The sequence below is a fragment of the Peromyscus californicus genome, unplaced genomic scaffold, assembly GCF_007827085.1.
Source record: "Peromyscus californicus insignis strain IS unplaced genomic scaffold, ASM782708v3 Scaffold_14__1_contigs__length_90479793_seg_2, whole genome shotgun sequence".
Taxonomy (NCBI): Eukaryota; Metazoa; Chordata; class Mammalia; order Rodentia; family Cricetidae; genus Peromyscus; species Peromyscus californicus.
In genome coordinates this window covers 58,877,152-58,902,859 of record NW_026294436.1, presented here as the reverse complement: position 1 = coordinate 58,902,859, position 25,708 = coordinate 58,877,152, and the positions used below count along the sequence as shown (strand labels likewise).

The 25,708-nt window shown below is 38.1% G+C and overlaps 1 protein-coding gene across 2 annotated transcripts in view; it reads left to right on the top strand.

Annotated features, from left to right (window-relative positions):
- The window catches only part of LOC128110016 (interferon-activable protein 204-like), a 47,739-nt gene extending 23,144 nt beyond the window's left edge, over nt 1-24,595 (top strand). The window contains exons 1-8 of one of the 2 annotated variants that reach the window (XM_052737694.1): nt 4,755-4,977; nt 14,398-14,688; nt 15,787-15,908; nt 16,922-17,089; nt 18,823-20,052; nt 21,067-21,483; nt 23,539-23,727; nt 24,244-24,595. In XM_052737694.1, the coding sequence (XP_052593654.1) occupies nt 14,421-14,688; nt 15,787-15,908; nt 16,922-17,089; nt 18,823-20,052; nt 21,067-21,483; nt 23,539-23,727; nt 24,244-24,279 (2,430 nt within the window). In that variant the 5' untranslated portion in view covers nt 4,755-4,977; nt 14,398-14,420 and the 3' untranslated portion in view covers nt 24,280-24,595. Of the gene's footprint in view, nt 1-4,754; nt 4,978-14,397; nt 14,689-15,786; nt 15,909-16,921; nt 17,090-18,822; nt 20,053-21,066; nt 21,484-23,538; nt 23,728-24,243 lie in introns of those variants that run through there. The other variant, XM_052737696.1, reaches the window with a different exon arrangement.
- The last annotated feature ends 1,113 nt before the right edge of the window (nt 24,596-25,708 follow it).

The window sequence follows — 25,708 nt, the reverse complement described above, 5'->3', positions numbered from 1 at the left end:
CACAAAGGAACCCAAAAAGGACCCAGGTTATTGTCAATAATATTGATGGCTCCCCACAAACTGACAGTAAAGTCTTGTTGCTGAAGAAAACACCTACACAACTCACTAAACACAGAGAAATAGAGAATTAACTACCTTGATCCTTCACCTCAGTTTACTAATAATATTCAAGGTACTGGAATATACTCTGCACACAATACCAAAGTAGAAAGATAAACACCAGCCCGCCTATAAACCAGTCCATTTCCAAAAGTGGTCTGCCTGCAAGATACGCTACTATAACTCTGGCACAAAACTTGTGGAGGTAAGGAACCAATATATGATTTGAGTTAAGGTCAAATCTATGAGCTAGAACCATATCAAATGCTGCTCGGCTGGCCATGAACCATAGACAAGATCGGCCAGCAAACTATGAGAAAACCAAATACTACACTTCGGCAAAAGGGATGTGCCAAGTGAATAACTCCAAACACATTCTGCTGTACCCATAGATCAGTTCTTTGCTCAGACATTATCAGAGATGCTTCCTCCTGCAGCAGGTAGGCACAAATACCCACAACCAGACAATACGCACATGTGAGAGGCCTTGAAACACTCAACCATCAATGGGATGTCTCCATCAAGTCTCTCCCTTCAGGGCTCAGGGAACCCTGCAGAAGAGGAGGTGGAAAGAGTGTAAGAGCCAGAGAGTATGGAGGACACCAAGAATACAAGGCCTTCTAGACACAAGACTGGCACACATATGAACTTAGAGAGACTCTGGCAGCAGGCACAGGGCCAGGATGGGTCTGTACCAGGTGGGATCATAGAGTTTAAAGAAGTGGACAAGTTCCCCCATTCCTGTCCCAGAAGCTATCCACAATTGATAGGCATTTACAAATGAATAATTAGTTTTCTCCAAGGGAGAAACAAACCACTCTTAAGGGTAGTGCCCATGCTCAGTAGTAAATGGCCAACACAAAACAAACTCAACACGATCATTGGATATTTTTGTCTCATATTTTTAAGTCAGGGACTTTTTTTCTTTTTGTCTTACAGGTCCTTTTTGTATACATTATGGATTTTGGTTTAGGTTTTTTAGGGGATTCCTGTGTGAGAGAATGTGTGTGTCTCAGTGTCTGTATGTGTTTCTTTTACATTTTCTTTTTTGGTTATTTTGTCATAGTGTAGCTGGACTTTTCCTGTGTCTACCTGGCTCCTGCAGGCTTCTTGCTATCTTGTTCTTATACCTTAAATTAACCCATTTCTATTAATCTATAAGTTGCCACATGGCTTGTGGCTTACCAGTACTGTACATCTTGCTTCTCATGGTGGTGGCTGGTAGCATCTCCTGACTCAGGCTTCCACTTCCCAGAATTCTCTTCTCAGCTTATCCTGCCTATGTGATACTTCCTGCCTGGCTACTGGCCAATCAATGTTTTATTTATCAATCAATCATAGCAACACATTCACAGAATACTTCCCCTTTCCTTCTTTTCAAAAAGTAAGGTTTTACCTATAACATAGTAAAATTACATATAGCAAAACAATTATCAAGCAAGAATTATAGTTATAATATCTAGTCTATTTATATTTGGCAAAATTAAAGAAGATAACCTATCTACCCTATATTTGTGAGTCTAAGCATTTATATGTAACTTATCTTTTATCACAACTAAGGAAATTATAACTATCTAGTCTTCAAATATATCAAAGACCATGGAAGGATATAATATTACCCTGAGAAATCAGAGAATGATGCAAGCAACTATTGGGAGAGACAGCTGGCAGCCTGGAGAGTCATCCAAAGTTTCTCCACACTGAAAGCATCTGACATTCCCAAAACCTTCGAATGTATTGCTTTTTATTTTATTATGATTCCTTAGATGCCTGTTTGTATTCTGACTAGACACAAAATGAGGGGATCGATTTGGATGGCTAGGAAGGAATTGGAGAAGTAGGGATGGCTGTAATAGGAATATATAATGTGAAAAATACCTATTTTCAGAATTTTCATCCTTTTTTAAAATATAAAAAGTAAAATATGATAAGATAAAACAAAAATTATCACATTAAAGTCAGACAAGATAAGTCAACAGAAGGAAAAGAACCCAGGAGAAGGCACAAGAATCAGAGATTCAGTCATTAGTGCACTCAGGAATTCTTCAACAACCATAAACAGGAAGATCTAAAATATGTGCAGAGAACCTGGTGCAGACCTGTGCAGGACCTGTTCATGCTATAGTATGGAAACCTAAACAGTAGAAAATTTCTAAAATATATACATATAAGAAAGTGATATAACTGCAATCTCTAAATAATGAGAGAGACAGAGTCCCAATTGGCCATCACTTATCACCAAACAAAACTTCCAGTGCTGAGACTGGGTTACATCTAATTGATTTGTTGACCAAAGGGGTCCCATCTCTAAACAATGTAGTGTGTTATCAAGATAAGTTGCTCTCCACAAAGTGACAACAAGATCCCATTGCTGAAGGCAACACCTACACAACTCATTGAGCATGAAGAAGTCATTCTGATGCCTACATAGAATCTTCACCCTGACATTTGAGCATTTATGGTACAGGAAGGTGCTCTGCACACTACCAAAGGGAGACATAAACACCAAAACATCCACAAGCCCTATGATCTACAGTTGTGCCCTCCCTGCAAGATAAACTAATGCTATGGTGACACAAAGCTTTTGGGAGTAACCAACCAATATCTGATTTGAATTAAGGCCCACTCCACAAATTGGAACCCATATCTGACACAGCTTGGGTAACAGAGAACCAGAGATTAGATAGTCCAGGGACCTAAAGTACAACAAATAAAACTGGTCATAAAACAAAATAAAATTAGTGGGGACAAAAACTATTTTCAATAAAAGGAAAACAAAGAACTTAAAGCATCATTATTTTCAGATGATATGATATTCTATATTAAATACCCTGAAGACATCACCAGAAATCTCCTACAGTTGATAAACATATTCAGCAAATATAAGGATACAAATGTAACACAAAAAATTAGTTGATTTCCTATATAAAAATGACAAACATATCAAGAATAAAATCAAGGAAAAAAAATCATATTCAAAACAGTCTGCTGGGCAGTGGTGGCACACTCCTTTAATCCCAGCACGCAGGAGGCAGAGGCAGGCTGATCTCTGTGAGTTTGAGGCCAGCCTGGGTTACAGAATGAGTTCCAGAAAAGGGGCAAAGCTACACAGAGAAACCCTGTCTTGAAAAACAAACAAACAAACAAAACAACAGCCTAGAAATTACATTGTCTTGGAATGAAAGTAACCAAGGAAGGGAAATGTTTCCACAATGAAAACATTAAAATATGAAAGAACTTAAGAAAGATGAAAGGTTTCCCAGTCTCCTGATTGTTGCATACAGAAGGAGACAAGAACTGCCAAACACCAGCCCTTGGAAAACATACATTCATGTCATCTATCTAGGCAAATCAGTGGACCCCTGCCACATGATGGCATTACTGTTGATTATTACCATTACTATTACTGAAATCCATGGCATTACCCTGTTTGTGGATCACCTTTAAAGCTCTCAAACTAGCCTCCACTGATTGGTGTCATTTGTTCCCTGCCTTGGTGTAACCAATAGTGCAGACAACGTCCACTGTCCTTAACAGGAAAAATCAGTCAGAAAACTGCTATGGGATGTTCTGTATGTTAAATGTGTTGCTCTGATTGGTTAATAAATAAAACACTGATTGGCCAATAGCCATGCAGGAAGTATAGGCGGGACAAGTAGAGAGGAGAATTCTGGGAAGTGGAAGGCTGAGTCTGAGAGTCACTGCCAGCCGCTGCCATGACAAGTGAGATGTAAGGTACTGGTTACCACGAGCCACATGGCAACTTATAGAATAATAGAAATGGATTAATTTAACATATAAGAACAGTTAGCAAGAAGCCCGAGCCATGAGGCCAAACAGTTTAAATAATATAAGAGTCTGTATGTTTATTTTATAAGTGGGCTGCGGGACTGCCGGGACATGGCGGGAACCGGAGAGAAACTCTCCAGTGGCAGAAAACCATTGTTCTAGGTTCTGAAGCTACCAAAAGTTCAGAATTTTTCAAGGCTTCGATATTGTCAGTGCTATATAGAAAGTTCAGTTCAGTTTTATAGAGATAGCCCATGATCTATTGTGTTTTTTCATAAAAGATGCCTAAGGGATCATTATCTTAATCTCTGAAAGAAGACAGCTTAGCTGTAATACACACAGCAAGTAACGGCAAATTACTTCCTATTTAGCTGAATTTGGACTTACATGTTTCTTGTAAATTTATGCTCTGGAAATTCATGGCCTGGGGACCATCAATAAATTAATGAATGCTTTGGAAAGTGCTTAAACAAAAGTGATTCATCACAGATCTTTCCCTATCCAGGAAATGTTCAACCAAGTTTGAGGAACAGGATCTGACAAGAAAGGAGGTTGAAATAGCTGAGTGACTCACTTTTATCTCTTGATGAATTCATCTTCATTAAAATGAGTGTAACATTCCCAGTGGCCCACGTATGAATCTGTTGGATATAAAGGCTCAGTGCTGGGATTTGTGCCTACTTATATTTGTAAGAAAAATAACTGAGTAAAGAGAAATTCTATTTTTGTGGTTATTTTTTTTTCCTTGAAACTACATTAGTAACAGGAAATGAACTGTTCTGGTTTAGAAGCTGGGGAAATCGAAAGCTCTGAACACTGCTGGGCAAAGTCTGATTTCATCACAACTCTCCCCAAGGAGACAGCAAGGGGTTGGACAGCTAGCACTGCTGAAGTTGGGAACTTACTGCAAACAGCTCCCTTGTCTTCCCTGTTATTCTGTAAATAATACATATTCTCAACATTTAATGAGATTTCAACACTTTGCTGTGTACTTTTGAGAGATTTTTCTTCCTACATGAAATAGACAAGCCCTATTTCCTGCCCTGCTGAGGATCTACAATCCGGACATTACTGAGACATTTCCAGAAGGTAAGTGCTGCCTCTCTTATATAAAGAGCAGATAGCTCTGTGAAATTCACAAGAACACAGGGATCACTAGTGGTTTCTTTAGTGGGGAGGGGGGAAGCAAGGATGGTTCCAGCTGCAATAAGGGCACTGAAACCATGCAGCTGGAGTCTAATACTTCATTCAAGATGATAGCCGACATCTTTGTTTCTTCATCTCTGGGGATTGGGACAAGAAAAGATGCATTTTGATTAACTGGAGATTGTAAAATAAACATTCTAAGTGTAGGTATGAGTAAACAGAAAGTGAGAAGAAGGCTTTAGTTATCTTGGCTGGAGAGTACATGGAATCCTGGTGGCTGTGGAACATGACTGCATAAAGCACAAGGTAGTGATAAGAAAGTTACCGTAAAGTAATATTGAGTGTAAATGCATCTGCACATGGAGATGAATTATCTTATAAAATCCTAATAGTACACAGCATGAAAGTCAACAGATGTGTGTATTAAAATTTTTCTAAGATTCAGAACCACTGCTATTCAAATACATACTGTTTTCATAGGCATATTTAATATTTCTTATTCTCCCCTTCACACAAGGTAGTAAAAATAGTAATTAGTCACTGGGGGAAACTTTTTGTCATTTTGGAGCTTACCCCTTTTGCTTGGTTATATTTTATTTGTTTTGGTTTTTGGTCATAAGATGTATGGATTAAAAGAGATTTAAATAGAAACATATTTCTTTTGTCTATTTTTAGAACATTTTAAAGGTTGCCTGTGTCCCCTTGTATAGTACTCCATGTGTACTTGAACTTCATAACTTAAATGTTGATTTCAGTATTGTACAAGTATTAGACCCATCTTGCTAAGTTTACCAGTTATATTGCTCAAAGTTCTAGATCTTTTATAGATCTAGTAATTCACCTTAGTAATTCAGTGATTGATACACTGTTGTATTTACCACAAAACTGTTGGTTCTCATTCTGATTATTTTCAAATTCACAGACTTGTGTGCTCTCACAGACACTGAATATATATGATGTATGTCTGTGTGTGGATGTGTGTACTTGTGTGAAAATATATTCCATGATTTTACAGAGCTGTGAAGAAACATAATAATAACAAATAGCAGGCACAATCACTAGTAGCTAAATCCATAATTAAAACTATTATATCCTTCTAGGATGAGAAGGTTTATCATATTTGGTATTTGGTAACAGTTTTTGCCTCCAGTTCTGTTAAAGCTCCACTAATGCAGATAAACAGGATTGTCTTTAGTTTTAACTAATTTTGGATTTTTCCACTGTTAAGGAATGTTTTATTAACAACCTAGGGAGCATATCTTAAATCACAGGTTTAATTGTGACAGAATTGACAGAAGTTGTCACTGGACTGAATAGGTCCTTCATTATGGGCTGGTTACCAGCAGGTTTCTGTTCTGCTTCTGCTCCCGCCATTTCACTGTGGGATGTGTCTATCTTACATCAACAGACTGTATGTTCTCTTTCGTCTGTCCCTCAACCATGTTATGAACTTCCTCTTTCATGATTTTTTTTTTTAAAAATCAGGTCTTTATTTTGAAGCATATGTGTGCCTAGGCAAGTTTGCATTTTTCATTTTAGAAGAACTGTATTTTGTTTCTTTCTCATTTTGTTAGTTCTTTGAGAATTTCATGCAGTGTACGTTGCCCATATTCACCCCCTCCCACAACTCCCTCCAGATTCACACTCCCTTCCCTTCCCACCCAACTTTGTATCTCCTTTTCTTTTTAAACCCTATCAAGTACAGTTTGTGATCAGCCAACCATGGGCCATGCCCTTAATAACAATGATTCTCCCTCTCCCAGTAGCCATCAAATGACGAATATTCCTTTGCTGGTTATGGGAATTTGTGTCCATCTCCCTTTACTTCATGCTGAAATTTTGTTTGGCTTAAATTTGCACAAGTCTTATGAAGTTCTACAATGACATTGAGTTTATATGTGCAACTGCCCAGCTGTGTTTGGGAAACTCTGTGTCCCTGTAGTCATTCACCACCTCTGGCTCTTAATTTTTTCTTCCCCCTCTTCTTCAAGGATTCCTGAGAAGAAGGGTAAGATTGGTGACTACTTTTCTTTGCTGGTAAATGAAAAGCACCTCCCAGCACTATAAAAACTAGTCAGTGGGAATGTATCTCCATGGTCAGTACCAGCTGATGTCTCCATGTTCTGTGACTTAAATATGTGATGTCTTTATCGAGTTGGAAAGAAATCAAGAGCATTGGCAATAGCTTGTAGAATGTGGTGTGTGTGTGTGTGTGTGTGTGTGTGTGTGTGTGTGTCTGTGTCTGTGTGTCTGTGTGTGCCTGTGTGTGTTTGAGAGGGTATGTAATGGGATCTCACTGATCAACAACTCCAAAGGAAGTAACATTTTATTGACACTAGGATTTTCATTTGTTAGCTTCTGGTATCTACTAGGTTCATTGTTACTCATTTTAAATGGATTATAAGTCCATTAAACACTTTTTATATATGAACATGTTTATATTTTATGAAGTATATACAGGAACAATTTTCCAGATGACTTTTTGAAAGGTCATTAGAATTGTAATTCTAATTACAAATTCCCTCCACTCTTCTGCCCCCACATTCTCCAACTGCACTTAACCATATTGTTCCAGTATTCCACTTTACACCTTTACACCATTTTATTCTGGCCCCTCTCCCTTGAAAGCATTTCTTTTCAATCCTAATTTCCCTTCATTGTTCCCCAGGGGTTCATGCGAAAACAGTATAAGACATAGTTCCATGTTTTAAAATCCCACATTCTTTAAATTTTTCAACACTATATAGAAATCCAAAGTCCCTTTAAAAGTCCTATGTATCCTAAATGTAATTATAGAATCCTGTAAAATAAAGGGTGAGTCACATATTTCTAATTTTAAAAGGGTAGAACTTGGGCATAGGAACAATAATACATAGATAAAAGCAAAATTTAGCAATGTAGATCAACATTCTGTAGTCAATAATCCTTCTTGTAGATTAGGAGGCTCCCACAACACAAAACAATGTCTCAGAATTACAACACAGCATAGACTCCCCAATTTCCTCAACAGAATAGCCAGTAGGGTAAAGTTATTTCAGGTCCTTGGTCTGACTACAAGTTCAGAATTTCTCATTTTCAAGGTTTCCATATTGTCATTAAATAGGCCCACTACCTATTATCTTTATCAATAAATAACGTAGAAACACTATGGATTCATTAACTCAGTCACCTAAGGAAGAACAGCTTCACTATAGTCCATAGAGCAGCAGGCAATGACAAATTCCTTTCTATTAATTGAAAGCAAACTCTGCAAGATACTGCTTAAACAATCTTCTGGCTTAGGAACTAATGAAAAATTAGTAAATGCTTTAATAAGTGCTTAAACTAAAAGTACCTGCATCAGTGATGATCCTCTATCCAGGAAACACATTCTATTCTTCATGGCAATGGAACCTGCTGAATTCTCCTCCTGCCAACTCCACCTTTAGAGGAAGAGAGGAGGTGTCTGGGTGGCTCACACTTTTCCTTTAATAAATTACCTTTATTCAAAGAAATGTGATTCTCAGTGACCCAAAGTAAGTATGCTGGACATGAAGGGTTAACCTTGGATCATCCACCTATGAAGACATGTAAGAAGAACAGCTGAGCACAGCAGACCTTTGTTTTTCAGTGTAGGGAAGTGTATACAAGAATGAACCCTTCAATCACACGAGCCAGGAAAACCAATGGGAGGAGGCTTCACTTTTGCAGCCTTTCTCTCCCCCAGAGAGAGCACAGTGCAAGACACTCAGGGTTGCGTCACTTGAGTCAAATTGAAATGACTCTGACCAGTGTCGTTCTTCCCATCTTATAAACTATTTCGTGTTCCTGGCAGTTTGCGGATTGCAACATCCCTTTCCAGTCTGAAGGATTTATTCATTTATCTTCTTCAAAGAAAACTACCCCTATTCCTAACCTTTCAGTTGAACTACGATCTGGACACTGTTGAAGAAATCTCCAAGAAAGTGAGACCTGCCCCTGCTATGTAGAGTTGAGACCTCTGTGGAACCCACAAGGTCACAGGGGAAATCAGTGCTGCTTCCTTCAGAGGAGAGTGGAGGGATCAGGGCTGGTGCCAGCTGCTCTCAGGGCAGGGAAGCCACAGCAGCTAGGTTCTGATGCTTGCTAGGGGAGATGGCAGACATCTTTAGTCCACCTTTATTTGGACTAGAGCTAACAGAAGTGCATTTTGATCATGGCTGATAATAAAATAACTTTCTAAGTATGAGTAAAAGGAAAATACGAAGAAGGCTTAAGTTACCTTGGCTGGAGAGTGTGAAGGAACTTGTTGGCTGTGGTAACTGACTAAGTAAATTATAGGATAGTGACATCAAGAAATTGCTGTGAAATAATAGTATTAAGTGAAAATATATCAGAACATGGAACTGCACTCTAGTGTTCTGATATTGCACAGCATGAGAAACAATGGACATGCATAGTACAAAGCTTCACAGATTCACAGTTACTCAATTACATCTTTTTTTCAATCATCCAGGAACACACTTATCATTATCTTTTACATCAGCTGTATTTCAATCACAGTGAATTAGTTTCTGTTATCTTGAAATTCATTTGTTTTATTTAGTTTTAGATTGTTTGGATTTGTTTCTTATTTTCTGGTGGAAAATGAAGGGGACTGAGTGGGAGTTAATTAGAAATATATCTCTATTGCCTACCTTTAAAAAATTTTAAAGGCTTTCCATGTATCCTTTAGAGTTTTTTTTTTTTTTTTTTTTTTTTTGGTTTTTCAAGACAGGGTTTCTCTGTGCAGCTTTGCGCCTTTTCCTAGAACTCACTTGGTAGCCCAGGCTGGCCTCGAACTCACAGAGATCCGCCTGGCTCTGCCTCCCGAGTGCTGGGATTAAGGGCATGTGCCACCACCGCCCGGCTTCCTTTAGAGTTCTTAATGTGTACTTGAGCAGAGTATTTTAGAAGTTGATTTCAGATGTGTAAGTATGTAAGGGTATCTCTCTTGTATCATTTATATTTCTGAAACATTCTAATATTTTTACAGATGTTTATACCTTGTTAATTTAGTAATTGAGAAATATACTGGTGAATCTATCAAAATATTTTGGTTTTCTCAAATTCGCAGATGAGTATGATCTTTCATATACACATGAAGGGGATATGTGTGCATCAGAACATTTGGAATAAAACATATACTATGTTGCTACTTATTATGGTCCTAACAAGAGACATAAAATACTAAGAAATACCATACACTATTATTGGTATATAAAACCAACATTTAAAGTATTATCTCTTTCTAAGGGTATGTTCCAGTTGTTTTTTTGTCGACTTAACACAAGATAAAATTATCTGGGAAGAGATACTCTAGTTGAGAAAATGCTTCCTTTAAAACTGCCTGTAGGAAAGTGTGTAGGGCATATTCTTTTTTTTTATTAAGAAAAATTTTTCATTCATTTTATACACCAATCAAAGATCCCCCTTTTCCCTCCTCCCACCCCCCACCCTCCCCTCCCAACCCAACCCCCACTCCCACCACAAGAAGGCAAGTCCTCCCATGTGGAGGCACATCCAGTAGAGGCAAGTCCAAGCCCTTCCCCCTGCCTCAAGGTTGCACAAAGTGTCCCATCATAGGTAGTGGGCTCTACAAAGCCCATGAGTATGTAACCCATCAAGGGCAGTGCCACCCATGTGCAGGTAGTACTGAGTGCTGAGCAAGCTATGCAGAACAAGCAAGTAATCAGTGCTCCCCATGACTTCTGCTTCAGTTCCTGCCTCCACAGCCAGCCTTGAGTTCCTGCTCTGACTGCCTTCACCAAAGGACTGTGATGTGGAAGTATAAAATGACATGATCCCTTTCTTCCCATGTTGTTTTTGGTCACAGTGTTTTATCCCAGCAATAGAACCTGTAACTAAGAGACAAATTGATACTGGGTTGAGGGATATTATTGTGGCACACCTGACTGTGTTTTAGGAAGGATTATGAAAGAACATTGTAACTTTGGGACATAAAAGCTATTGAGTGTTTAGAGATGAATCAACTATTGTAGGAACTAAGAAGATAATGCAGAGGCAGTGCAAATGATAAAGGTCTGGCTTGGAAATTTCAGAGAAGAGGTTCAGAGTCTCCTAAAGAATCTTTTGAGGCCACTCAATATTTGAATTACAAATCTGTGATTCTGTTCACCTGCGACTCAATAATTGACTGAGATTAAGAAGAGAACAGCATTATTGAGTTATAATCTGGGAAGTGTCTTTTACTGTCAGTACACAGAAGTTGAAGTTGTGATCCACAGGAGTCTAGGGTGTACCTTGTGCTGACATCCAAACTTTATAATTTAAAAGACTTGCCTAGTGGTACTGTTTTTGGAGGCATAGTGAGGACATAAGAAATAGCTGAAGCTTGCCACTGTGAAAAGTTGTAAAAGACCATTGGTGATGATGCAAAACAGGTACAAAGGGACCCCAGCCTTTTTGAGATGTCAGTACCATGGAATGACACCAAGGATAGCAGTAAATGTGGAGAGAGGTAATCTAAGCACAGGAGAAACACTATGTGTGCTTGGATGGAAGAGCAAGAGAAATGGAGCTGCCATGGCCCTTAGCATACCAGAGAATCTTTTCACACTGTAGAATTTGATTTTGCTTTGAATCAAATGTAATGATGACCTGGCTTTTCCATCTTGGAAAAAAAATGTAGATAACTTATTTTTTATTTTATAAGAGCTCACAGTTGAGATACTTTGAATTTTTAAAGACTTTAGAATTTTAGAGAGACTTTGGATATTTTACAGAGGCTTTGAAATTTGGAAGAGACTTTAGGTGTCATAAAGAGACTGAACATTTAAAGTATTTAGCTTTTTATCAGTGAGGAGGAACACATTGATGTCCAGAATCTAGAGGGCATAGAGTGCCATGATGCATGTATACTATATTGTGTAATACAGGAAAGTCTACTGAGGCTGGGATGATTAGTCCAAATTCAAAAGCAGTAACACTTCAATAACACAATAAATGTTCTCATATAAATGGAAACCATAAAAATTACAAATAGTCTTTGTCATCACATGTCTGGTTGTATTTGACGTAGTTGTGTTTTCACAAGTACCAACCCAAAGAAATGCTTTGTACTTTAATTTCTCCTGGCATCTGGAGATTAGTGTTGTATGAAAATTGGAATATTGCTCTGAAGAAGGGAGTTTCATTGTTGAGAATCAGCTTTACTCTCCTCCTTGAATGTGTGGGTGATCTACTTTTAACGTCATGGCTTACAGAGTCTGTCTTTTTCCTAACACTCTTCCTCTTCCCTGTCATGTGTCCTTGTGTGGATATTCTGTTCAGCCTTGGATTTTTCTGAGCATGGAGAATGTTGAATTTTCCCCCCAAAAAATGGAAGCAATTAAAGCCGTAGAAATGTATTTCCAATTAAGCTGAGGTCCATACAGGTATGATTCCCAAATTAAAATACCATAAATTGAATTAGAATGTTGAACTCATTCCATTCTCTAAAGATCATCAAGGAAGTATATAAAATGTGAATGAGCTACAAAGAGGAAAACTCAGTTCATTGGGGAATTTGAGAATTTCCAGAGAGCCAATCTTTTGATGTTTCAAATTTTCTAATTTTTGTTATTAGTTTCTTATAAATGTCTCTGATGAGAGTTGAAAGACTTGTGGGCAAAATAATAAGTTTAATTCTACTCCTATTTATCAGTGTAAAATTAATAGGTTCTCAACTAGGGACTATGAGTAGTCTAGTCACAGGTTTTCAGCCTTAGAATGGTGCCAGGTATGGGTTTCAACTCATACAGGCCTTAGATCAAATCACAAAATGGATGGTTAATCCCACAACATTCATGCCACTATTGGACCAGTGAGCATGTTTTGCCAGACTGGTTATTACTGTACCTGCAAGGATCCACAACTGAGTAAGGTTAATAATTATTTTGCTCCTCCATTACTGTGCACAGTACTTTCCAGATTGGAAAATCTAGCCAGTAGGGATGAGGCTTCAGGGGAATATCAACTTGATTTCTCCATGTTGTGTAACTCAAAGTGTGGTGTCTCTACAATAGAGTCTTCCCATAAAGTTCTGACTCGTACCGAAGAGCATTGTCAATAGGCTATATATTGGGAGTCTATGAGAACAGACTGGCCAATAACTTCAAGAGAGCAAATTCATTCCTGGCACTGGGCTTTTTGCTAACCTGTGGTGTCTAGTAGAAGCATTGTTGCCCCATTATACAGTAACTCCATGTGAATTCTTTATAGATAGATTTTTTTAGGTATCTGGGAAAAGAGAAGATAGATGAGAGATGAGAGACAGATAGAGTATATAAGAAGCTTCTACAACAATAGGTTTCCATCTTAGTTTTGGAAATATACTTAGTGTTAGTTACTTCTCTCTCATTTATTCTACTACCTTACCCTCCCATCACACACCCCATTTAACTCTTAAGTTTTCTAAATTTATGAAAAGTAGACAGAGAAAGAAATATGAGAATGACTTTCCAAGCAATGAAAAAGAAATTATACATACCTTAAAGTATATTTTGTATATTTTGAAGCATATGATCTCAGGAGTAAAAATAAGCATAAATGGAAGAGTTCAGATTTTTCAAGTTCTTCCAATATATTTTAGGAGGAAGGAATATTGTTAGTAAACTAGGAAACTATTAAAAGATCTAGGTGGGATTTAAACATTAGTAGGTGGAAAATTTTATCTATGAACAAATATGAACCACTAAGTAAATCCTGAAAGGATAAAATCAAGAAACAGACAAAATTCCATCAAGTAAATTCTAAGGTGCTGCTCTGAAAACTATGCAGATGTTGGAGAAATTGACACTAATATGAGCACAAAGGACCCAAAGATCACAATCCAAGGCCAGGAGAGACAGGATACTAATGAGGGGTGTTTGAGGCAAAGCTGAGTGGACAATGGAGTGGCTCAGCATGGTCATGTGACTTCAGTCATTGTTCATCCAGGTACACTGTAATAGGATGCAGTCCATTTGCACATAGGTCGCTTTAGAATGGGAAAAATCAGAAACCCACAGGCAGATATCCATGGACAGGCTCCAGAACCAAATAAGAGTGGAAAAAGCATCCAGGATATTAACACCCATACTCTAAACACTGCAACAATTATTGATTCCAACACTTTTCTTCCACCACAAGTCACTGGTCTAAGTCACCTAACATGGCTTACAGGGAAGAATATCCTAGGCTTGTTTATTAATACAGAAGTTCTACATCCATTTTGCACAATGACACAGCTTGTATTTAACTCTGTTTTTGTCTTACATGCAATTATGGACATTATCAATTGGGGTCATTCACTAACACAGGAATAACCCTGTTTTGGAATTGTCTGTGTATGTCTGTAATCCTATGTTCATTTTCATCTTTTAGGATCGTCCATAATTGTAGAGATAATGAGTGAATACAAGACAATTGTTCTTCAACAAGGATTAGAGGACGTGGCTGTGGATGACTACCAGTTTAGGAAAATCAAGTCCTTACTAAGAAAAAAACTAAATCTAACAAAAAAGATGCAAGATGATTATGACAGAATTCAGATGGCTGACCAGTTGGAGGACACATTCCCAAAAGATGCTGGACTGAACCTGTTGATAAATGTGTGTGAAAGCATTAAAGAACTTGAAGACCTTGCTAAAAGGCTTAAAACAGAGAGAGCAAAAGGTAACATGGGAGCATCCTAGACACTCATCCCTTCTCCACCCTCCCTAGCTTTCTGGCTGCCTGCAGCAATCAGAGCTGACATGTTTCTTTCCCAGTGCGTGCCTTAGAAATAATGGGGTTGAAACATCTCAGATGTCAACAAGTTGATGATTTCGAGAAATCTTTTCTTACAAAGAAACTTGATATATTTCAGGGTAGACATCTTTTGCATTGGAGGTAAATAATATAAAAGGCAGTTGTTGAGATTAAACATCCAAACATGTAGAAAAACTAGAAAATGAAGAAGTAAAAAATTGAAAAAGTCATTTAAAGCATTTAAATAGAATAAATTTAACACTTGATTAACAGTCTTACACATTCTTTAGTACCCTGTCCGGTAAGAAATATGATCTAATATTTATGTAGAATCCTGCATTTTAGAGATGTGAAGAATTTTCTCTTTACAAAGTCAATGGGATAAAAAATGTTGCATATACTGGTACACAACTCTGACCTGAGAATTTACCATAAGAAGGCCCAGTCAAGGAGACCTGCAGATTGAGAATACATGAGTCACATAGAAAAATATATCCCCAATGTAGATGTCAAAATCCAATGTTGGTATTTTCTTACATCAAATATCAAATCGCAAACATTATTAAATAAAAATCATGTATAGGTCAAGAGGCAAATTAAGCAAATGGAAATGAACAACTGATTGTTTAGGAAAAACTAAGAGGAGGTCAAGGGGATGGCTTGAGAGACGCACAGGAAGCAGAAGTGAGAGACATTGAACGTAAGAGGCTTTGGTTAGACTGGCATAGGAAAAGGGAGATTATGGAACAATGGTGGAATATGAAGGTCAGCTGGCTGCTTTCTCTGCCTCTTGAGCTAGCAGGCTTTCACACCACCATCTGCTTCCTAAGTCTTTATTGGTAAAATTGAAGGATTGAGGTTTTGTTAAAAACAACGTGAAATCCTTGTGTTTCTGTAAAACTGTTAACAAAAATGGAATAAATTGTCATTTTCATTTGAAAATCAGAAAATAAATACTTCTGAATGAACTTCAGTAATCTTAACCACTTCCCTGGATTTATTGTGTTTTCTTTATCCCTACAGTTAAAAAGCAAAAGACAAGAAAAAACAAAACTGCAGTGAAAAAAGGAAAGCAAGAAGAACCCAGTAGTTCCCGATCTCTTTCCACCGACAATGAATCAGACAAGAGCGAACCCTCTGCACAGGTAAGGTGGCTGGTCTCCCACCAAAAAGCTTCTCCCCAGGTTCCTCCCCTTCTTAACTCTTTAGGAATATTCAGTACTCTATCTATCCAGTCCACGGCTCTAGTGAGAACAGGGATCTAAGTCAACAAATTCACAGGGACCTGTCACTCGTTCAGTGTCAGATATACAATGTCTCTAACTCGTGCAGTACAACCCCCAGGGATGCAAACAAAAAATTACCACATGGCTTTTTAAAGACCATTTACTGAAACAGAAGTTGTTTGGGATGTGGCTTTTAAAATGCTTATATTAAATACAAACTTTATAATTCTACACCTCATGCTCTTTTGCCACCACAGGGATAAGTAGGATGAGATACACATAATTTTTCTACTCTTCTATGAGACAACCCTATATCACTTAGTTAGGGTTTCTAATACTTGAAGAGATGTCATGATTATAGCAATTCTTATTAAAAAACACATTTATTGGACTTGCATATTCAGAGGGTTAGTCCATTATTGTCATGGTGGGAAGCATGTCAGTGTGCAGGCAGACGTTGTGCTGAAGAGGTAGTGTAGAGTTCTACATCTCCACAGGCAGCTGTAAGAGAGAGTGGCACTGGGCCTGGCTTGAGCATCTGAAATCTCAAGGCCCACCCCTCAGTGACACACTTCCTCCAACAAATCACACCTACTCCAACAAGGACACATCTGCTAATACTGAGACTCTCTGATGACCAAGCATTCAAATCAATGTGTCTATGGGGATCAGTCTTATTCAAACTACCACACCATATGATCCATCTGTTAAGAATGAGGTGTGCACAATGATGCAAATATAATTAGAATCCATTAATAAAACTAAGATTCTTATAGTCCTTGAAATATTATGCTTTATTTAATACTAAAGACATTACTAAGGGCTGGGGATAAAACAGTATGAGAAAGCACAACATACCATCTACAAAGCCTGGGGTTCACTTTCCAACACATTGGAAAATCAATAAGGAAAGACAAACATTTTTCTTTTAGAAAAAGAGAAAACAAACCATAAAAACTGAAGGTGGCAAGAAAATGAAGCTTACCCAGGAGCAGACTCAGTTTCTAGAGCCTTCAGGAAGCAACCCACAAAAAGATGAATGTTGTCTCCAGACTCCTCATAAGCCTCCCCCAACACCATCCAGCAGTTCCTCAAACAAGGTACCACTTTCCTTTTCCCAATGCTTGCCCTTTCCCAAAGCATGTCTCTGGGCTCACCACAACCTTGGAAAAACATCTCACTGATCCCCTACTACAAAGAATTTCCTCTTATTATTAAATAGCTTAGTAAGTTATGTAATCACATATCACAGCCTCTGTGGTATTGAAAAGGTAAGCATTGATGAAATGATTTCTAATGTTGTCAACCAACTTTCTGCTTAGGGTTCAGAAAAGAAAGAGGGGAGACAGACAGGGACTAACACAAGAATGTATCAGTCCCCATTGCCTAGTTTCTTCTCAGACCTTTTCCCTTTGCTGGTGACCCAACTTCAGGGGTTATTTTCACTATTCTATGCTCTTCTTAACAGGTGTTTTGACACATTCTGGTTCTTTGCTTGGAAGTCTTTATCCATGCCCATTCACTGACCAAATACTGTATAACTGTAATGGTCACTTTTGTAAGTGTCAGTTTCAGACCCTCCCAGGCATACACCAAACTCTCCCAGCCATTCCTCATCAAAGGGAATGACTTCTTGTTCCCACTTTGATGCCTTTTTAATATAATTACAACAATCATAACCTTGAAAGAACTTCTCATCTAATTTCCTAATCATGTACTTAATTACATCCATTCATCATGCATATATTTGGAGATCCTGACTGCAATGTACACACATCTCCTTATTTTATTGCATGGTACAATTGTGTTGAACACTCTATGTGACCAGCATTTAATCTTTTTAACTAGCAGAGTCCAGTTATTTAGCACGGGAACTCCTTAGGCACATCTAATTAACCATGTTTGTAAATGATGACAGCAATATAATTTAAAATGTACACAAGCCTGGAAAATAGGCTACAATTAGTAATAATTTTGACTTGAAAGGAATCAGCTTTATAGCAATTGTTGCATTTTAGAAGAATTTTTACCTTGAACTATCAAAAACATAAAACAAAAACAGTAAAAATGGCCATTACTGCTAAACCAAAGTATTTGCATACTAACTTACCTTCACTTTTAAAGCAAATTTTATAATATTTACATTTTTATACTTCTAAGATTATAAAAGTGTAATGAGGACCCTAACTACATCTGTTGCCTAAGTGCAAGTATTTCTCACATACGGAGAAGTTTTATTAAACTAGAGTTATACTTATTTTAAAGACCTAAATACAGGTTTAAATGAGTCTAGATGGGTTTCAGGCATGTTATTCCAACATGCTGTCAATTGAGCTACATTTCCATCCACCAAAATCCATCTTGTCCATTTTTTTAGGGTAGTTGTGGCATAATTTCAATCACATCACCTGAAAATGTGGAGAGTTGTATCTGTGTACAATAAGGATTGAATATCTGATAGATTGGAAAGTCTACTTGAGAAAAAGTACACAAGTAGCCAGTTTTACTACAAACTTCATTTCCCACAAAATAACACTAAAAGCTGAATGAGGCCAAGTAATATTTGAACAGTCTGTAAGATACTTTGAGTTTGTATTCCATCCCAGACTAGAAAAAATTCAATACCTGACTTTTAAGAGAAGTTATAAGAGTGGAAGCTAGGTGTTAGAAATAACTAAGCATGTTCTCAAGTACTTCCTTCAGCCCAGGAAAAAGCTGACATTGTAAAAGTCCTCTTTTGAAAAGAGAAAGTAAAAAGATGTACTTGGTTTTGTTTTCAAAAACCAATAAGCAGTAATAAAAAATATCTCAATCCTATTTTCCTTTAAAACAGAAAAACACAAACATCAAAAAACAGAGTACCATAAAGACACAGGTTTCCCAGAAAAAACATCAGCTTCTACAATTTGCAGCAACCAGCAACTCCTCAGCTGCCAGGAAACTCCAGACTCTTCCAGAAGTTTCAGCAGCAGCAGCAGCTTCTAACAGCCTCCAGACTTCTCAGACTCCAACAGAAACATGCTTCACTTTAAGAACATCTCTAGGCTTTTCAGTACCACTTTGCCAGAATTTTCCAACGTCTCCAGCATCAGACTCTAGCATCCATCTGAACTCTCCAGTGCCTCTAACACTGTCCAGTGGTGTCCAGGATCCTCAGGTACCTCCAGCAACAATATCTGGTAATATTTGGGTCCCTCACATGCCTTCAAAAACAGTGTCCAGCTTTCTCAGTACTCCTCAGATGTCTCCAGTATCCATGTCCAGTAATGCCCAGAACATTCACCTACCTACAGCAGCAGCAGCCAGTAGCAAACAGTCTCCTCAGAGTCCTCAAGTAATAACATCCAGGCCTGCCAAAACCCCTAAAGGGCCTTCAGCAACATTGAAAAGGGAAGCCCCGGTCAGAATAGCAATAGCATCCAGCAATATTCAGGTTCCCAATGCTCTTCCAGAAGCAGTGTCCAGAAATGACAGCACCACCCAGGTATCTCAAAGAGCAACATCCAGTGGCATTCAGACTCTTAACTCTGCTACAGTAAAAGCACCCAGGAATGCCAATGTCCCAGGTCCCTTAGGAACAGGACATATTTATTCCCTGACTTCTTCGGTTTCTCCAGCAACAGCATCTAGGAGTCTGCAGACTTCTCAAGTACTTCTATCAACAACAATCAACAGTCTTCCAGCTCCTCAGGTTTCTATACCAATAGGAACAAGCAGAGTACAGACCACTCAAACACACCCAGGAGCATCATCCAACATAATCCAGGCTCTAAATGCTCCTCCACAGACAGAGTCCAGAAGTGTGTGCACCATTCAAGGGCCTCAAGGAGTATCATATGGTACTGGACAGGCTCTTCCCTGTTCTAAAGAAAAAGCATCAAGGAGTGTCCATGCTCCTCAGATGCCTTCAGCAACAGCATCAGAAAGTCTCCTGGCTACATGTGGATATCCACCAACAGCATCTAGCTCTCTCCCGGATCCTTGGGTGTCCCCAGCAACAGCATCCAGTGCTCTCCAGGCTCCTCTGGTGCCTCCAGCAGCAGTAATCAGCAGTCCATCAAGGGTAAAGCTTCCTGTTCTCACAATATAATAACAGAGCTTAGCACAAACTTGAAAGTTTTCTTCATTAATCTATTTGCACATAATCTTTTATTCAAATAATCAACTCATTTTTATTGTGTTTACTTACTGACCTTCCCTACATTCAACTTTAAAATACTGTGTATGGTCTATTCAATTAAGAAAATGCCTGACTCAGTGATCACCTGATCATGCCTATTCTGTAAGGAGTATAGTGAGACACTTGCTTATTTAATTTTACACTCTGAACTTTTTTCAAGGTATTCTTTTCATATTGTGAATTGCTGAAATAGTTATAATGAAAATGTACTTCCTGAAGTTAGAACACATTGGTCAGGAATCGGAGTTAAACCCTACCATCCATAGTGTGAAGTCTGTATGTTTCCAAGTCAAATTTCAGAAAGTGCTACCAGTTATAGCTGCCTCCCTGAGCTGGTACCCAGGTTGGCCATGATTGACAACATGCTTCTTCTTTCAGCCCTGCAGTTTTGCCTCCATTTCATAGTGCTCTTCTGATGCTCAGAAATGGAATGGGATACTGAGGAAGCAGGCTATCAAAGTAAAATGACTTCAGGACTTTTTCTGGTCCCAGGATTCTCCTCCATGCCTGCTATTATGCAAAAAGAAGAGTTGCTAGCCTGAACCATTCCTGATTAACAATATTTGAGGGCATCTTTCTTTTACAAGAAAGCTCTGATGGTTTTGACAAGGTTTTGTAATTGGAATTTTTAAAATGTTCCTAGGTAGAAGACTTGACTAGAACATGGAGGCTTTGGGTTCATTCCCCATAACTACAAGTATAATCTCCTTATTTAGCAGGTATGATTAGTATTAAGTGGAATCACTTAAGTAGTGATATAGGTAAATCTCCATTTCTTCTTTTATCTAGGGTAAGGTATGGGAATCATTGCTTAGATGTTCTCCACTCTATTCAGTGGAGCTGTGCCTTATGTTCTATCTGAATTATGCATGTTTATCCTCTGTATGTTTTATGTAGACACCAAAGAAGGGAAACTTACCAAAGGAGCCTTCTAAGGTAGAAGGTCACCATCAAGATCCCATACAAGTGATGGTGTTGAAAGTAACAGAACCATTTACTTATGATTTGATTGATGACAAAAGGATGTTCCATGCCACAGTGGCTACTGAGACTGAATTCTTCAGAGTCAAGGTTTTTGACACAGCCCTAAAGAACAAGTTCATCCCAAAAAAGATCATTACCATATCAGATTATTTTGGCACCAATGGATTCCTGGAGATATATAGAGCTTCCTGTGTGTCTGATGTGAATGTTAACCGAACAATGGTTATCTCAAATACACTGAGGCGAAGAGCCAATGGAACTCCTAAAATTAAGGATCTTTTCTCTCAAATAAAAGGGACATATGTGAATGGAGAGTTTGAGGTAACTAAGGTAAGCCACTACATTATTTGTGGAATGCATTTGCATTCTGAGATTTTTAAGTTTTTCCTGGCACTGGAAGTTGCTCAACTTACTGATCACAGGAAATAATCACCTTTCATATCAGAAAGAGATGAGTAAGGTTTCCACATTTTGGATATGGGGATAGTCTCTTACCATTCCTCTCCTCAAGGTACCACCATGAGAATTCTTTACAAGGAGATTCATCAATAACCTTTGGCATTTTCCTGGCTATGACAATCCATCTAGAGACATCCTATTCCCAGACACTGTTCAGTTTATAGCACACTTCCCTTTTAGATTCTTTTTCTTTGATAGTTTCCTAACCCATCTCATTGGCAACTCAGTTGTGAATGAAGAGTCAAACTCATAGACTAGATACAGTTTGCAATGATGAGAATAAAAAAACAAATAAACAATTCTGCCCTAGAATGAAACCTTGTCCAACAAGCCAGGATTATTTCTTTAATGTTCTCATTATCACATTCTTTACTTTTTATCAAGATCTTTTGACTGAGTGAATACTATTTTAAATAATGAGAGAAAGAGGAGTTAAACAATCTAGTTTAATTTCACAATTTATAATAGGCACAATGAAAGTGAAGAAATTTAAGGAATTCTATGACTTTTAAATATTTCTTTAAGTGCCAATGTACTAATTCATTAGTATGCTTGCTTGTTCAATGTATGATTTTGTAGTTCATAGTGCATGAATCAGGAATGACTTTTCCCTTTTATCTATGCTGTTATTGACTGTGCTGGTACAATTGGTCACACAATTAATAAGTAAACAAAGTGGGACACAAACTAAAACACCAGAAATATTGCTGTAGATTTAACTTCTAAGGGATTAGGAAGTAGTAGAGTGAATTGATGTGTGCACTGAGCAAATGTGATTCATTTATACAGGAGGGGAGTGTGTGTGTGTGTGTGTGTGTGTGTGTGTGTGTGTGTGTGTGTGTGTATGTGTGACTGTCTTATTTGTGTGACTGTATATTTGTTTCTCAGGCTATTTCTTTTTTATGTCTGTTTGTTTGTTCATTTTGTTTTATTCTTGTTGGTTTGTCTTCTTTATTTGACTATTTGCTTAAAAGACAGAGAAAGATGGCTTAGGGATTTAACTCAGTGGTAGAGCGCTTGCCTAGCAAGCACAAGGCTCTGCGTTCAGTCCTCAGACCCTAAAAAAAAGACAAAAAAGAGAGAGAAAGAAGGGTTGGAGTTGGAAAAGTGGGGAGGAGAAGATTATGATGGAGGAGGTAGGGAAGAGGAAACTGTGATAGGAATATGATGTGGCAAAACAACTTTATTTTCAATAAAGAGTAAAATAAATAAAAAAGACTTATAACAGTGTTTCTCAGACTCACGATGAGCCAAAAGTAGCCTTTTCTTCTCAGGCCTTCTGGATGTAACTAAGAAACCTGAAATGGTAACTAAATGGGGTTTGCTGTGTATTTATGTTTTTTTCATTTTGATCCCTTACTTTGGAACCTTAAGAAATCTCAGCTATTCTGATATGTTACAACTAGTACTTAGGAAGATACTCATTTTTTCTAAAGACACCCAGCAGATAAAGACCTCAAGTAGGTAAAACTTAAGAGAAGCTTCCAAGGGCTGCAATTATAGGCCAGTTATTAAGGGCTAGGCACACAAAACCTCCAGAGTGATTTCCAAGAAAAGATTTGTTCAACATAACATGTTAAACTCTTCCAATCAAGTAATTCTATTTTGTCAGTTATTCCTTTATTTTGTCTGTGAGGGTTGAGAGAAACACAAAGGCCATGAAAGCAGTGTGGAAATCAGAAGAGAAGCTCCACAAATGAGTTCTCTCCTTCCACTCTAAGTCCTGGGAATTGAGTGGTAGTCAGGATTGCCAACAAGCACCCTTACCCACTCAGCCATCTCAATGGCCTTTTACCTAAGAGATTCTAAACCTAAGAGCCATACTTGCCTTGTCAGGGACAGGTTTATGCTAACACTCTTTATTTCTCATAGAAGTGATAAGCTTTTACATATTTCTTAAAAGGTGAATGGTAACTTGTCTTTCAGAAAAATGAAAGGGGTGACTTCATTTACTATGGGATTGAAGATGATACTGGGAAAATGGAAGTGGTGGTCTATGGACGACTGACCAGTATCAACTGTGAGCCAGGCAATAAACTTCGACTTGTCTGTTTTGAATTGACCTCAAGAGAAGATACATGGCAGCTGAAGTCTGTAAGGCACAGTTACATGCAGGTGTGTGCTTTGGGAAATACAATTCTTCCTAAGGATCATATATTTCAATCTCCTGCAGCCCAGGGTGGCCTTGAACTACTGATCTACCTGCTTCTTCCTCCCAAATGCTGGGAATAAAGGTGTGTGTCATCATAGCCCGGCCTCTATGGTTAACTGGTGGCTAGTTCCAACTTCTGATCTCCAGGCAAGCTTTATTTGTCAGAACACAAACAAAATATCACACAACACTGACTTCAAATTGACCAAAGACTACACACAAAGAACCTTGGGGTCTTCATCTCAAACTTTCAAATACTGTCTGTTGCAGAACAGAAATGGTAAGTTCCCAAGGATGCCCTGTGCAAATCAGATCACAATGTGCTAAAATCCACAATCCTTGTCATGCTTACACACTGTGTGGGATTCATTATACACTTAAACAGCCACTATTACAATGCAAACAGTGAGTAGGAATGTAGAAAGAAGTGTGAACCATCTGCATTTCAACTGCTCTGACCTCATCTTTTCTTCTTTAAGGTTATCATTGCCAGAAGGAGAGGCACTCAATCCTGATTCAGTTATGAAAACCTCTGTAGAACCATACTTGTGACAATCTCGATGCCAAGGATACTGTTTATGGAGATAAGAAACAAGTCCAGAGAGTGAATGTATATATGACCTGTTGAAATACCATACCTATGAAAGCCAGCTTTTTGTTTGTTTGTTTTTTTGTTTGTTGTTTTTTCAAGAGGGGATTTCTCTGTTTAGTCCTTGCTATCCTGGAAATCACTTTGTAGACCAAATGTCCTGGAACTCAAGGATCTGCCTGCCCCTGACTTCCATGTGCTGGGATGAAAGGCATCCCAGTGCCACCACTGCCCTGCCTGCTATTATATCTAGGAAATGGTGCTTTTTCATATTCTTTATACATTTTTGTATTATCAAAATTCCATATTTTGTATCTAAACTTTTATAATTCTTATATATAAGTTATATATATGTATATATAACTTCTAAAAAAATCCAATTTTCGATAAAGCAGTGATTCCTTGGGAATATCTTTAAACCATTTCAAGTTGCTCTAAAATAAAATATTAGTGATTCACAGGCTTCAAGTGTGATGTTTAAGGAAAAAGCTTGTTCAAGAACAAATAGACTGTGTCCTGCCCAGAAAAACCAAATATTAGTAATACACAGGAGAAGATTGAATTCAGCCTTGAGTGCAGTTTCCCAAACTAGTTTGTTGAGGACCTGACAAGTTTTCAGATGCTTTTCACTGAGTAATTGTGACTGTTATACAGTTTCTTTATTTGAGCAAAGAATTCACAAATTTGGGTGTTAAGAGTGAGGAATACAATCTACAGCAGTAAGGAATCTCAACTCCAATTCTAGAATGAACTAATGTCACTGGAAACCTTCAAAATGAGGAAGCCCTATGAAAAAGGAATTAAGAAATTTGTCAGGATTCCCAGAAAGGTCTTGCTGGGGTTTTGTCTACTTCTCTCGCTGCTGTGAAATCATATCTGACCTAAGAAACTGGAGAAAGAGTGGGTTTGGTTTTGCTCATGATTTAATGGTAGAGAAGGGTGAGATGGCTGGTCACTTTTTGTTTACAGCAGGACTCAGAAAGAGGTGAGTTCTAGAGCTGTTTTGGTCCTTACGTCTCTATCTCTGTCTCTCTCTTTTTACTCACTTCAGGACCTGAACTTATTCAACAATACCACTCACACTTAAGGTGAGTGTTTCCAAATTACTTAACCAAGTCTAGGAAGCCCCTGGTGCATGTGTTCAAAGCATTCTCATAAGTGATACTAGATCTGTCAGGTTTACAATCAGTATTAATAGCCACATGGGGCAATGATCTGACATGGATTAAGGAGCACAGAAAAGGTGAGAAAAGAAGAAATAAAGGCAGGAAGAGGGAAGAGCTAAGGATGAGTGCATCTTTCATCTTGGAAATCCATATCTTATTTCCCATTTAATGATCCTGGAAGTGTGGGCT